The sequence below is a fragment of the Betta splendens genome, chromosome 4, assembly GCF_900634795.4.
Source record: "Betta splendens chromosome 4, fBetSpl5.4, whole genome shotgun sequence".
NCBI classification, from domain to species: domain Eukaryota; kingdom Metazoa; phylum Chordata; class Actinopteri; order Anabantiformes; family Osphronemidae; genus Betta; species Betta splendens.
This window is the reverse complement of record NC_040884.2, coordinates 12,415,980-12,430,737: the sequence shown is the minus strand read 5'-3', so window position 1 is coordinate 12,430,737 and position 14,758 is coordinate 12,415,980. Positions and strand designations below refer to the sequence as shown.

Below are 14,758 nucleotides of genomic sequence, written 5' to 3'. Positions count from 1 at the left end.
AATTATTTGATGGACCGCTGATGGACTCAACCGCTGAAACAACACTGACCTCGTCTGGTTTCCTCTCACACTGCAACTTTGTAATTGTTAAACTGGACGAAATACAGAACGAACAGCAGCACTGAGAAACAAAGTACAAAAGAATTTTTATTTGTTTGTTTGTTTGTTTTTTGTTTGTTTGTTTGTTTGTTTGTTTGTTTGTTTTGTACTCTTTGTCTGTACGATGCACACACGTAATTACACGTACATACGTGCGATTAGCAATATACCTATTTAAAAATAAATATTCATGATTAAGTTATTCATAAAAAATAAATATATTGCATATGTATACATGTTAATTTAATTCATATTTAATTTGTATTATTTTAAAGCTGAATAATAGTTAAAGCTAATGTACACGGCTGCAAAATGCAGCATAATGATGCTCACTAGCCTTTATTATATTAGACACAGCCACTTTATTAGGCGCCGGCATAAACACAGTGTAATACTCAGTCGCCGTAGACAGGGGGCGCTGTTGTACCAGCTTAGCGTAAGGAGGAGAACTGCTGGCAGGTGGTGAAGGGTGTGGGAGCGACACGGACCAAATCACTCCAACATGTTTGTCCTGTTTAGTAAAGCAAAAGAGAAAATAATTATGAGATGGTTTTCATTCTGCGAAACACAAACTGGATCATGGCTCCCTGGAATTCTGTATCACCTATCAAACAAACCGCCAGTTTCAAATCTCAACAAGTTCCCCTAACAGGTTCTAAAGGACAAAGGTCACCGCATGGTCACACCTTGGTGGAGCACCGGTCATTCGGCCGAGGGTTGAAGCACCTGTGGCCTCGCGTGGCCCTGGGGGATTTGTATGGGATCAGATAGAGGTGCAGCGTGAATTGGGTCGGGGGTCCAGCACAGGTAGGCTGCGTCCTGAAAAGATCTGGGGGAAAAGGTTATCGTGTAGCGGATGGAGCTTGAGAATGATAAACGAAATAATAATGAGCCCGTCACCCCTGAGTGACGGCCACAGCAGCTGAGGAGGAAATGGGCCAGGTTCCGGTGGAGGGACGTGGTCGCTCACCTGTGTGCGCGCAGGTGCTCCACTTCAGCCTCCACATCTCACTCCGTTTCTCAGCCGCGCTAGATTCCGATCTTCGTTTTCGGATGCGCCGTTGAGCGGCGAAGGCGTCGGAAGCGTTAATAGGATGTCAACAAGTGACGCAGGAGAGACGGAGCCCCGAGTTGTAGGAGGAGAGAGAGCGACGCCGGAGTGCGGGACGGCGCGGACGAGCAACGCAAGGTAAACGCGAACGTCTCCGAGCGCCGCTTCAGCGACGGCTCCGGGTGCGGGGGGGCTTTTACCGCGCGCCGTCGAAGGGCTCACCGTTGACGTGCACTTTTAACGCCTCCAGTCGCTTCCCGGACACTTTTATCCGCGGCGCGAGTCGTTGCGTAAACGGGAGAGGAACCGACGCCGAACTCCGTTTAGAAAGCGGCGTATTTAACGTGCGGCGCCTTCCCGACGCTCAGAGATGCTTTACGGAGCCCGGGACAACTTATAGCGATTCAGGGCTGCGGTTTAGTGAATTCGACATTAAGGCGGTTCAGTCATTTTACGTCTCGCAGTTTGTTCAGCCGCTGTTAAATGACCTTCCTGTAGTAGAATAGCGCCTCAAAACGTGGTCATTTCACTTGGACGTTTTGGATGTAGAACGTCTGGATGCGTTATTATCGTGTGTTTGCCGTTTATGGTAGTTAACTTCAAAGGTTTGACAAAGGAGATGTCATCATTTGGATTAGTTATGTTTTCAAATAGTGTGTGTGTGGGGGGGGGGGGGGGGTGACGTCACTCTCATCGGGCTGCAGTAACCTGGCCCGGTGTGGTTGAGCGTGGTTTGCTGCGGGTTCAGCGTCTCAGCAGGCGAGCTCATACATGCACATCCAGTGTCTGCCATAGTGGAGGCTCAGTGCCGCTGCCTGTGCATGTCCACTGCCCCCGCTCTCTTTATTATCACATCCTCCCGCTAATCCCCTCACAACACGTCTGCCTCTGCGTGGAACCCGTGCAAGGTGCGCAGCTGTAGGTGCGGCAGCGGACGGGACGAGGCACTCGTCGCGTCTCGCAGAGAAGTGGAGCCCGTAAATCATTTACAGTAGTTGGACCATTACACGGGGTTTGTCAGAGTTGAGCGCACACCCACGCGGTTCGGGCTGGATCCTTGCGCTTATATAAGTGTTAGCTGGCAGATCCGGCGCACACACCCACAGCCAGGCCGACCTCCAGGGCAGTGTGCACCGACGTGCTTGCGCTGCGCGAGGCGCACACAATGCCGCACGCAAAGTGCCGTTCAAACACAACAATTAGTCAGCGGCTCACAAAGCCTCAGAACAAACAGCAGATGAAGCACCAGGTACGGCTGAGCATCCGAGCGCAGCTCACCTGCGTCCGAGGAGAGAGAGGAGAGAGTCTCCTGCTGTGTGAGTGCATTGGGAAAAGGCCAGTGTGCAAAGTGAGATTGTAAATGACGCTGATTCTGATTGTTTGGTTAAGAGATAACATTTAACTGTTTGTTGTTGGTTAACCAATATTTAATTTGACAGCATTTGGCTGGTTAATAGTTAGCTCCATGCCAGCGAGGGATACGTGGACCGATTTCTGCAGGCGTGTGATCATGGAATCGCTCAGATGATTAGTAGAATACTGTGTGTCCAGTGAAACTCCAAAATGAACGGGCAGGAGTTGTCCGAGCTGCTTCTTGGATGGAGTTGTTTTGCAGCTTTAATGCAGCATCGTTCAGGTGAATAAATAATAAAATAATTGAATGAAGCGGAAGTAATCCAAAGGTTAATAGATAAGGTGATGAGGTGAGGTGAAGTTAAAGGTCGGAGCTAAAAGAAGCACAACGACTTGCTACCACTCATTTGAATTTGTAACGAGCACAAGTTAAACTCAGAATCCAGAAACGTTGAAACACCAGCAAACATTTCTATCGCACTGAATTATGATCATGCCCGAATCTGGCCGCGTTTGAAAGCTTTGCAGCATCCAGCTGGTGCCTGTTGCAGCACCGCTCCCCTCCAGTCATGAAGCTCAGTCTCTGATCTGTCAGTTCACAGTTTTAACGCCGCTCCGGATGAAGCCACGTTTGCTGTAGCATGTATTGTTTTGCGATTTGAATTATTGTTTGAGCTTTGTACATTTTTTCTGACTTGACCCGTTGTAGGATACTGGGAGTAAACGTCATCAGGGGCTCCAGTGCAGCTTGTAAATATGCTTCTCATTTGATATGGTTTGAAAATCTCATCAGATATTACACAGTAAACATTAACCTTGATGACCTGTGGCTGGTGTGTGCGCACAGTGCAGAGCAGAGGTCAGTGAAGGAACAAATGATCACATTAAACATGTTCATCCTCTGACAAACGGAGCAGCGCAGTGAAAAAACGGCCGGTTGCTATAGACACAGTGGAGTGAAAGTTGACTGTGGGAGCACAGTATTTTAAAACTGAGCGTGTTGTGGTGAGGCTTTTGTCTGAATCACATCACTAGAAACAGACATAGGTGAGGATAAAAGAAATCGGTTTCTCAACCGATGCAGATAAGACTGAGCTGACAATAAAATGCAAGGCAGTCTATGACAGTGAGAAATGACATTCATAATTTATAATAATTGAGCTTTGTTGATCCCACTTTGGGGAAATTAACCCCTGCGTTGGGGAAAACAGCTGCGATGCAGCGTCCAGGGAGCTAGTGTGAGCTGTGACTAGTCTGTTCATTAGCAAAGCATTTATCATTAACACACAACACAAAAGGAGGTGTGTGTGTTTGAGGCATGGACCACTACTAGAACTGAAACACAGTCAGTTGTAGCTTCTGCAAGTCACAAACCGGTGCATGGACGTATGACAAGAAGCCATTATTGTGGCCCCATGGAAAAAGATGGGAAAGGTTGTTGATGTGGCAGAAATCCAGCACAGCTCATGCAGCATTGTGAAGTGGGAACAATGTTCATATTTGTAGTAGATGTCTGACACCATGCAACAGTTCACACACTGAGAATCCTGTTTAAAACTTCGAGCTCCACCAAGTCGCTGTGCAGGCGCTCAGACCCGTATGGCGGCCAACATGAACCCCGAGGGTCACGTGACCCCTGCGGGGCTTCGGCGGCACTTCACAGCGTTTCTCAACTCCTGGACGGCTTCGCAGTCGAATTCTTGTGATGGCACATTTCAGACACTCCGCACCTTAGAGCTAAGGTGGAGCTGGAGGTGCAGCCAGGGATCGAAAGCTAGTGAAAACAGGCCTGAAGTGTCTGCAGCGTCAGCGGCTCCGCTCCGCGGGTCTGTAAACAGCTGCTCCTCGTGCTCCAGCGCTCGCCGCCGCATTGGTCCACAGTTACCTGCTGCTCCCAGAAGCCCTACTGATGTCACTGGCATGCGTGGAGCTCCTCCGTCGCCCCGGGCAGAGGCGGGATCACACGGCACCAGTACCACCCGCCGTGGAAGCGGTGCCGGCACGAACGCCGCCGCCGCCTCCCTCGTGTCACGTCATGTCAGGCCCCGCTTATAGCTGCGTGCAGATTATGCCCTGTTGAAGGAGAGATGATGGAGAGGTGGAGCTCTGCAGGACAAATCCAGGTTGTTAGACTCAGATCATCGCACTTCATGTCACAGAAAGCCCCTGGATTACAAAGGCAACCAGTTAAGAATCAATGAAGTGAAGTGAAACCTGCAGTGTCTCGGGACGCGCGACCGCTGTGCTTTCCTTCGCTGTCAGTGTTTACAACTGACTGTGTGTTAAAGGCGCATACGCATGTGAAGTGACTGTGAGTGGGTGTGTTACTGTGGCTCCAGTTGTAAGAGAAAGTGAGGAGTGAGGCCTTATATAAGCACAGTTTAGACGATAAGCAGAGGGAACTGCATGAAATCAGGTCAACTATGGGTCAACGGTTCAATCTGCAGCGATGTGATTACATACTGGAACTGAGGGTCCAGGAAGGTAAATATTAATATTTAGGAAACATGATTAGGGTTTAAAAGATGAAATAAAACACATGCTGATTTGGAAGATTATGAATTCTAATTTGTGCATGAGCAGAAGACTGGGAGTTAATGAATGTTTAGATGAATTCATTTTACCGTGTGTGTGTGTGTGTGTGTTAGAGCACAGGAGGATGAAGCCTTTGACCGTTTCCAGCAGCAGCGTCATCATGGTGACATAAGCCCACATGACCCGGACAGTCACCTGTCAGCAGTCGCACAGCAGGAAACACACCAAGGTGAATCACACACACTCCTGGAGTTGCTCATAGTGATTTGGTTTTTGTAAACGCCTCCTCCAGTACAGCGCGTACCACAGGCTCATCCTCTCCTTTCCCTGTGTCAGTTCATTCTGAGGTCCGGGCACAGAAGCATGTTGGCTCCACATTCACATCCAGCCTCTTCCTGACACTTTCCAGTCATCGCGCAAACAAACGGGAGCGACGACCCACATCCCACCCTCACAGGTGAGAACGAACAGGAGCGAGATCATGTGACATTTGAGCTTGTTTCATCTGTGGTCAGGATTCCTGTTTTTGTGCAGCTTTACCAGGTTAGACCCGGACTTAACCCAGGGACTGTGAATTACTTATTACCCTAGATACCACAGCATGATATTCTGTTTGTAGTGAACATGTGCTGCTAAGCTGCGCGGCTGCAGTCTGCGTGAGTCCCTCCCTGTGATTTTGGCATACCTGTCTATTAGAGCCTATTTGTTTAGCGAGGACACACCTCTGTACCGTACAGTGAGCACAGGCACCAGGACCAAATATAGACTCCTACCAGCAACGTGTGCGACCGTGTGCTAATATGTGCAAAGCATGTGCTGCCATGTCCTGGATGAAAAGCGTCTCAGAGGCGTGACAGTGGGAAAGTGTCTCAGTACCGAGGGACAGAGGCGAGGAATGCTGAGCGTCCTGCTGAGCAGCATGGTTGAGGCAAATGTTAGACATTTGATCCTCAGACTTTTAGATCACAGAAAAGACTAGAAGGCGGTTTCAGTTGAGAGCAGACTGTAAACCTGAAGAACCATTCCAGAAGTGTGCTTTTGCTGACACATTTCACTAATGTTTATCTCTATCTGAGAACCAGACAGTGCTACTTCAGGTACATTCAGTGATTCTCAGTATTAGTTTGTATCTGTCATAACGTCTATATTGTGTCATGTTTACGTGTATTCAGCAGTATTGATATTGTTGCATATGGTTACACAGTAAACGCCTGCGTCTACGCTGCAGCATAATCACGTTTTACCTGACATCTCTCTCCTGTTCTGGCAGTTTGATAGAAGCACAGAGAGCTGAGCGTGAGGACGGCAGCTGTCAGGTGAGGATCAGTCTTTGCCTCACAGTCGTAATTGTCCTAATGGTCCTCATGGAAATGCAGAACTAATTACCGGGCGTGCAAATGTGTCACAATTCATGGCAACACCTTCAAAGGCTCTGAAATGATGTGAGAACCACATAAAATACCACAGCACGGTACGTGACACTGCGTAATCCTGACTGTTGTTCTAGGAGTTAGCGACGGGACGGGGTGTGTTTGTGTCCTTGGACGTGTGTCTGTCCAAAACAAGTTGTTCACGGCCGAAATCTCCAAAATAGATCCAGTACGGGACCTGAAGCGGCGTGCTGCGAAAGCCAGTGCATGACATTTGCATGAATATGATACGAGAAGCTGAAGTTGGCACATGAAAGTAATCAGACGTTAATGACTGTGGAGTTTGACATTGATGATATGTGGTTTCAAAGTACAGTCTGTCTGGGATATTGTGTGTCACTCTAATGATTTTAGCTGGAGACAAAAATGTGTTGAGAAATAGCGTAAATAAAATGTGAACATTTACAATATGTATAAAAATAATTGCTTTATAACATCTGCTTTTCTTTTACCAGGTCCACGGACAGACTCCAGAATCAGCCCACTGTCGACTGACCCGTGAATGTAACGGCCTGCACAGAATCTCATCTGGGGACAGCTCTGACTTTAAAGCGCTCGTTGACCCATCAAACTCCGGTACCATGTTGTCGTCCACGGTGGTTTCGGTTCTGGCTCCGCACTGGAGCGGCCGACGCCGCGGCAAAAGGTTAGAGGAGACGAACGCCTCAGAAGCCCAGGGAAGTCCAGGAGTGGCGAACACCCTTAACCGGGCCCAGCAGCCCAGTCAGAGCCAGCGTCTTTCTGATGGGCTCTTTACAGACGGGTCGCAAGACCGTCCGAGGGTCCCTCCTCTGGGGAGCAGGAGCCACACCGCCGGCTGGTCAAGCAGCAGTGGGCCCGCGAGCCTGAACTATGACTGTCAGAGAAAAATGACCCAGACGGTGTCGTTGGATGTAAACTCTGGAAGACTGGACAACAAGTCTGGCCACACGGCTGCGTCTCCTCTGCCGCTCCTCCATCTTAACCCCAATGAACAAGCCGGACCCTCAATGTTAGGCTCCAAACCAGCCACCGGCACTTCGCTTCTAACCCTGAGACGATCCAATGTCTTGTTTTCCTCTCTACCCCTGAACAAAGACACAGAGGACAAACAATCTCAAATGATTGGTTGGTCCAAGTCCAGTCTTACATCTTCCAAACATTCATTTCAAAATAAGGCACCTTCTGATACGAACCAATTCCCCGAGTTGCCGGCCCGTGCCACACATTCGTCATTTGACTCCACCCTAAAAGAACCTTTGTTCTTTAGAAGAACCATCCTAACATCCAAATCCTGGTGGAAACAGGATGTTCAGGAGGACGGTTTCCCTCCAACCACCGGCGATGCAGCCAAGGTGACTGACACCCACAGCCCCCCCACAGATCCCCCCCGTAGGGATCACAGCGACGTGGCCTCTGCTTTGCCCAACGACAGCCAAGGTTTTACTGGTTCGACCTCCAGCAACAGAGACAACAGTAACACAACAGAGTCCGTTTGCAGAAGTAACACTAACCTTGCTATGAAGACACAGGGAGGACTTCACAATGAACTAAGAGCAACAGACTCACCTGACCACAGGTCAGATCCGCTGGTCAGACAGTTGTATGGCTCCCATTTAAAGACCAGGGAACCACAGGAGCCTCACGGTCTGACCAGCACATTGTCCTCCTCTATAAATACACCACTGACTCCTACCAAGGATTTCAAGCTTCATGAAAGTAATGGCTGCATTTCAGAAAATCTACCACGGCCCACTTTACTGAATCCCACAAGCTCAGCTTCACCCACTGAGAGAAGCAGTACATTTAATTTGAATCCTTGCTCCCCCAGGTCCTACAGCCTCCCCACGTCGCCTCACCAAAGCCCGTCTGACAGGCAGGCTTCTCCTTCCGCCACCAGCCAAGCTGATTACACCTCCGCTGTTGCCCCCAACACCAACTCTAGCGCCGCTCTTCATTCCCATCCTGTTTCTTCTCAGCCTAGCAAACACACCTTATTACACACCGGCTCTCCTTTCCAGGCCCCGAGCAGAACCAGCCCCTCCCCTCTTGGCTTTGAGAGGACCTACGCCTCCTTACCTAAGCCGTTCCGCCCTAAACCAGTGTCCAGCCTGATTCCCAGTGTCACTGGTTTCACCAAGAACCACACCAGCCCGGTGTCCACTGCGTCTATCTCATCTTCCACCACTGCAGCTACAACTGTCCCCAGTCTATACCTCACCTCTCCGTCTGCCATTAAAACCACTCCCACTGCTGCCTCCGTCTCCTCGCTCCTGACACCTCCTGCGACGCCAGTCGGCCACAACTGCGCAGACATTTCAAGCCCAACACTTTCAATCAATCCAGAAAAAGACCCCAAGAAAGGGGAGGGGAAGAGAGTCAGGCGAGTAACGTGGAACGACTCAGTGGACCTGCAGCATCCTGGGTCCGTTTCATTAGAGAAACCCGATCAGGTCCCCACAAACCCCCTGTCTCCTTCCAGGTCCCCCCGAAACGTCAGCACTCCGTCCATCTTCTCCTTCCTAAGATCCAACAGTCCCAACAAAACTACATCTCCCCTCAGGTCCCCTTCCCCTAAAACCTCGAGCATCCAGGTGAGGAGCGGAGAGAAGTTTCGATCCTTGTCGTCAGACTCTGCTGATTTAAAATGCAGGGAGCAGGAGAGAACGAGGCACAGGCCAAGTGACGCTGCGATCTTTAACCAAGACAGACAAGACTTGCCGACCCACAGGCAGGAGAGGACGCAGTCGGTGGAGGCCGACGCGGGTCAGAGCCACCCGTCTGCTCCTCTGTCTCTGCCTCCAGACTTCCCCAGCGGTTACAAGCTTCGTTACAGCTCGCCCCCTTACACCAGTCTTGTGTCCAACAGGTCAATGCATGGAGAAACCAGGGCTAGAGCACTTAGACCACCCCTCTTCCAAGACGCCTCTCGATCAATTTATTCCTCGCATCCCTCCTCAAATACCGATCCTGCCGAAGTAAAGCTGCTACCCACATCCAAGTCCCCCACTTTGCCTGTTGGCCCAACTCAGCCCCTATGTATGTCCTTGAAAAACAAGATGCCAGAACATTCAGAGTTTGAGCTTCTACAAGCTGATGAAGCCAACAGTAATCACAGCAGGAAAGGCGGCCAGAGCCACCACAACGGCCAGGTATCGCTTGTTAATAACAGAGTCCACATCACCTCTCGCTCTCTGGACAGTGACGCTCACGACTCAACGTTTGTAACTGAGACACTGGTTTACAGCATTAAACCTAAAGTGGGTGCGCCTCCCCCTGCTCCAGCCCGCGCATCACCTGCACCTTCACCTTCACCACTTCCCACAAATACAAAGGCCTCTGTGGAAACCAAGCGAGGTCAGCAGCCTCACAGAGGGCAGAGGGCGGCAGAGGCTCATCCACAGAGTCACTCGGATCAGAGCTCCAGTGGGAGCAGCTCAACAGAGAGTCAGCAGTTAGAGGGGGAGGGCTGGGGCAAGAAGATGAAAGCTACCGTGCTGGGTAAAAGCAGGTTCTTCTCAATGGAGAGCCCAAGTGAACAAAGTCAGAAGAAAAGCCGGTTTGCACTGAAGAAGAGCGTTAGTAGCCCGAACCCCAGTTTATTGAGGTCGGACTCAGAGAGGAGCAACAGGCCCAACAACAAAGTGGACCAGGTCCTTAACAAACTCAGACAAACCTTCAGCAACAAAAGATCTGATGACGATGCGTCGTTTCCATGGAAATGGAGGAGAGCCTCCCATACGCCTTCGCTCAGTGGGTCCAGCGACACCACTACAGGCAGCAGCAAAACCCTGGAGGAGCGGGAGGACAGAGGAACCGAGGGAGCTGAGAGATGGGCACCAAACAAATACACCATCGTACCGCCTTCACCGGACAGCAGAGCAGCGCCCGGGGATCAGTTCTCAGCCGGCTCTGACCGGGACGGGCTCAGGTCCGATAGTAAACCGCAGGTTCACGTGACGGTACACAGCCCAGCGGCGCAGCCGTTCGACTACTACAGCGACAGCGGAGCAACAAACCACTTCCTCTTCTGTAGAGATCCTCCTGGACGAAGCGGCAACCCTCCTGCGTGTTACCCTGCTCAGTGTAGGAAGTCCACCTCCAGCCCCAGGAGCCCTTTCTCGCCCTTCTCCTCTCTCTCACCCCTCTCCCCGTTCTCCTCACCTGACGTGACAGATGACAGCGTCTTCTACAGCCCGAAGCTGCAGCGCCGCAGAGAATCGCCCTCGCCGTGCGACCCGGGGGAGGGTCTCAGCCTGGGGGCCTCCAGGAGGAGTCGAGCATCCACAGGTCCCCCGAGTCCAGGCCACGCCCAGGGCAGCCAGCACTTCGCGTCCTCCTATGCTGATCTGAAGTACGGCATCGAGCCCGGCAGGTCGTTTTCTGTGAGCTCGGTCCTGTCGAGTCGAGCCTCGAAGCCTGGACGCATTTCCACTGGATCCAGGATCATGAGTGTTGGCGACCTCTCCGAGTCCGTCCTGACTTGTGCAGGTGCCGGCGGGGACAGGGATCGGGGGTCCTATCCGCCCGCATGGACTACGGGCCAGGATTGCCAACCCGCTATGAACTTGCATTTGCCCAGTGACCCTGGTAAAGTGAGGTCCAGGTCCCTTCCTCGATCACTGACCCTCGCTAACTGGAGCTCAGGAGTGTCCATCTGTCACCCTGCTCCTGCTGCGTCCTCCAGGTCAGCCCGCCTCTGGAGTCCAAACATGAACCCCTGTCACTTTGCATGGGATGCTGAGGCTCCTCCGACTCCTCCTCCGACACCCCCCCTGTCCCCTGTGTCCAGACGTATATCCAAAGCTTCCAGCCAGGCCTCTCCTCCTTTCTCCAGCTCGCCGGGATCCCCGCAGAGTGCGGACAGCCAGACGTCCAGGGGCCATCGGCCCTCCAGAGGTTACGTCTCCAGCCTTAGCACTTTTGAGGAGTCCTCAGACAGTAGCTCGGACACGACAACAGACGACGAGTATTACCTAGAGACGGGCGAAGAAGAGAAGGAGACTGAGCTGTGAAAAGAAAAATGGAGCAACGTCCACAAGAGCAATGATGCACAGGGGCCTCCTCTGATCGTCTCATTTTAACCTGTTGGGATAGTCGGTTGCTTGCATGATTTGCCTTTTAAAAGTAGTGGTTGTATCACAGAACTGAGCGAGCATGTCATCAGCTTAGTGTGTAACCTGAAGCGTGTACCGTAAATACAGTTTAAGAGGAGATTTTGACTTTCCTGCAGTTTGGAGCGTTGCATGGCTGTAGTGAGCTGTTTAATAATCGCTCTGCTGGTTGAGGCTCTGGACGCCTTTTGTCTTTAGGTTTGCATTTCGTCCTGCTTCTTAACAGTGCGTGCTGAGATAAGCTGCTGCCATAGAATGTACCACGTGTGTTCTACTGTTTGGACGTTGAGAGTAGCTGCGGTTTTATTAACCATTTTTTTTCTTTTCACCTTTTGTAAATGGTTTGTGTTGATTATTAATATTGTTTGTACTGTGGGATGAAGATGATGTTCAGATTAACATTCTCTGGTGACTTCATCACGTGCTCTATGCAGCGCCTGCTCTTATTTGCTCTATTTGCACAACGACAATAAAAATTCCTAATATATCTTTTTATAAATAAACGTAATGTTTCCAAAAAGAATGCTTGTGGACGTTTACACTATAATTTGACATTGTGTAATTTCATTGCTGTGTTTTCCCATGACAGTATTTACATACCATAATAGGTGCAGCGGTATGCTGGCTGTTGGCTGGACAAACTAGATCTGGTGCCTGAGGCCACCTCCAGTCGGCAGGAATGCGTTGGTCATATTAAACTGTGTTTTGCTGGATGTTATCTACTTTAAATAGTGGTGTAGGTGGAGCTGTGGAACAGTTTCACATAATTCAAGTGGGTGTTTCCTTTTGTTCTGTGGCAACACCCGGCGTGTTATGATTAGATAAAAGTGTAAAACTGTCGCTTTGTGTCCAGGTTTGCTGAGAATGGCTTTGTGCGACTTATGTAAGTGACTTTCTCTCATTATTTCCCCATGTGCACCACATTAACCCTGACATCATGTGGGAAAGGCGTCGCACCGTGTGTCATAGACCTCAGAGCAGCAAGTGTGGATGTTTCCATCTTTATGTCATTGTGATGAAATGGCATCATTGTTCACACTATGGTTCAGGTTTTATTACCCAACACATGAACAACATGCCTCATAGGCCTGAGAGAAAAACAAAAACGGAGCATGTGCATGAGACAGTTAGGACCCACTGCTCAGCGGAGCTCAGGTTACCTGTGTAGGGAGACTGAACAGAAGCTCAGGAAGGGAAGGTCTGACTGTGGCAATGCTGAAAGATGGAGGTCAGTCGGAAAAAGGCGTAGCCAGATGTTCTGGTGCTTGGCATGTTGAAAATACTGCAATAGCTTATTGAACCCTGGGGTACCAGAACGTGGTCCAGCAGTGTTGAGGGTATCACCTAAATGTCACTTTTACCTCTGAGGATAATTTGACAGACCTGGGGGCTGTGATGTAGAGTCATCAGCCTGTAACGTGCTCCTGAGTGTCACACAACAGCAACTCCACTGCTGGTTGCAGACCTGGGGTCATAGGTTGTGGTATTAAAATCAAACAGCCCTGAATAGGATGGAGGTGACGGTGCTCATCCAGGTGTTCCCCCGGTCAGACATGCACTCAGCTCGTCTGGAGTGTCTGCACGTGTGGGCCTGTGATGGACCGGCGAGGCCCTCGCCCACTGACAGCTGACACAGACCCAATCATTGCCTTCAGATTCAGATGATGAATGAGCGAGTGGAGATGCTGCACAATCAGACTCTAACCCCCAAACCGACGGAGGCAGGAATTGGAGGTGCTCCGTGCAGCCTCGCCAGCCGTCTACAAACCCGACTCTCTGCCAGCGACACCATTTGTCAGTTCATTTGTACTGTTGTAGCGAAGTGTGAGAAACACAGTCCTAGTGTTGTTGCAAAAACTGTTCCTGGGTTTCTCTGAGCTTCAGCCACAGTATCTGACATGTCCCTCGGGCTTCAGCTCTATTCACGTATAGTGACACCACTGTCAGCTATAGCACGACTGTGACGGACATGAAGGGAAGCTGTGTTTGTCTTAAAGCAAAGACAGAAGCTGCTCCTGTACTTCCACCTGCAGCTTCCAACAGGACTGATGTTGAACCTTTAACACATGATAACAGTATCACACGCTGTGATGAAGCAATAATATCAGAGGTGTCTTTGATTGAATTTGTCCTTGTGTTTTTTCTTGTCTTAGATTTCTTTATCAACTGCTTAATAAAATAGATTTAGTCTCTATTCACCAGTTTTACAGCGAGGATGTTATAAAACCAACAGGACAACGATCAGCTTTTTAAATGTTACCCTTTTTTTGTGTAACAGCTGAACTGCAATTACAGGAATCTTTGAAAATCACACCATTTGTTTTTTGGTGCCAAATCTTTGTGGCAACCTGATATAATTTTCTCATTATTTAGTATTCAGTTCAGCCAAAAACAGAACATTGCTCATCTGGATAACGTTCTAATAATCTTCTTCCAGAGATGAAAGAAGGAAAACGATGCTGAGATGCTTTCAGCGCCATCATGATGCAAACAAGCCGACAGTCCTGTAATGGCTTCACAATAATATATATATATATACAATTATAGTGTCAGTGTAGAAGCTCATTTTATCAAACTGCATAGAACATGTGTGGAGGGACATGATGGTTCCCTATAAGACAGACAGAAACAAACTGTCCCCCAGAGCAGAGACAGTATCAGACCGCCTACAGTCCATCCAGGCTCGACATGTGTGGAGGACGCGTCTGCATCCAACTGAACTGGAGGTGGGAATAGTTTTTGTTGTGTGTTGCTGTAATAAGTCTTTCATTAACTGCATGACGTCCCCCAACGTGTGAGGTTCTAGAGGTTCTGTCTGGACTCCTCTTTAATAACAGTCCAACTTCACACTGACCTTTTAACCACATGTTAGTGTGACATTCGCCAGATCGCAGTCGTCTCTGTAGTAAATGATTGATGCATCATGTATCCATGGCAACACATGAACACAAACTAAACTGTCCTGCTGCCTCCAGGGGCTTTGTGTTGTAGCAGCCTCACACTGAGAGCTTCTCATGAGCGGAGCTCTCTGGCCATCTAATGGTGGAGGAGTGTAGTTCACCTCAAACGCTCCGCACCCAAACTGCTCCCACTGCTTTTATATGCGCTCTGCTGTGTTCGCAGAAACAGCCACTACAGTATCACAGTGATAGACGCTGCATTAAAGAGTGAATGATGGGTGATAAGGTTTCCTTTAT

At 49.7% G+C, this 14,758-nt stretch overlaps 1 protein-coding gene across 2 annotated transcripts; it reads left to right on the top strand.

Moving 5' to 3' along the window:
• Positions 1-1,155: 1,155 nt before the first annotated feature.
• Positions 1,156-13,681, top strand: zmp:0000000991 (mucin-2). 2 transcript variants are annotated; one of them, XM_029146889.2, is made up of 5 exons: positions 1,156-1,288; positions 5,152-5,267; positions 5,375-5,495; positions 6,309-6,354; positions 6,924-13,681. In XM_029146889.2, the coding sequence occupies exons 1-5, from the start codon at positions 1,194-1,196 to the stop codon at positions 11,460-11,462; spliced, it is 4,917 nt and encodes a 1,638-aa protein (XP_029002722.1). In that variant the 5' UTR covers positions 1,156-1,193; the 3' UTR covers positions 11,463-13,681. The 2 variants fall into 2 exon arrangements, with proteins under 2 accessions (XP_029002722.1, XP_055364096.1); XM_055508121.1 differs by lacking the exons at positions 1,156-1,288; positions 6,309-6,354 and adding an exon at positions 1,465-4,987.
• The last annotated feature ends 1,077 nt before the right edge of the window (positions 13,682-14,758 follow it).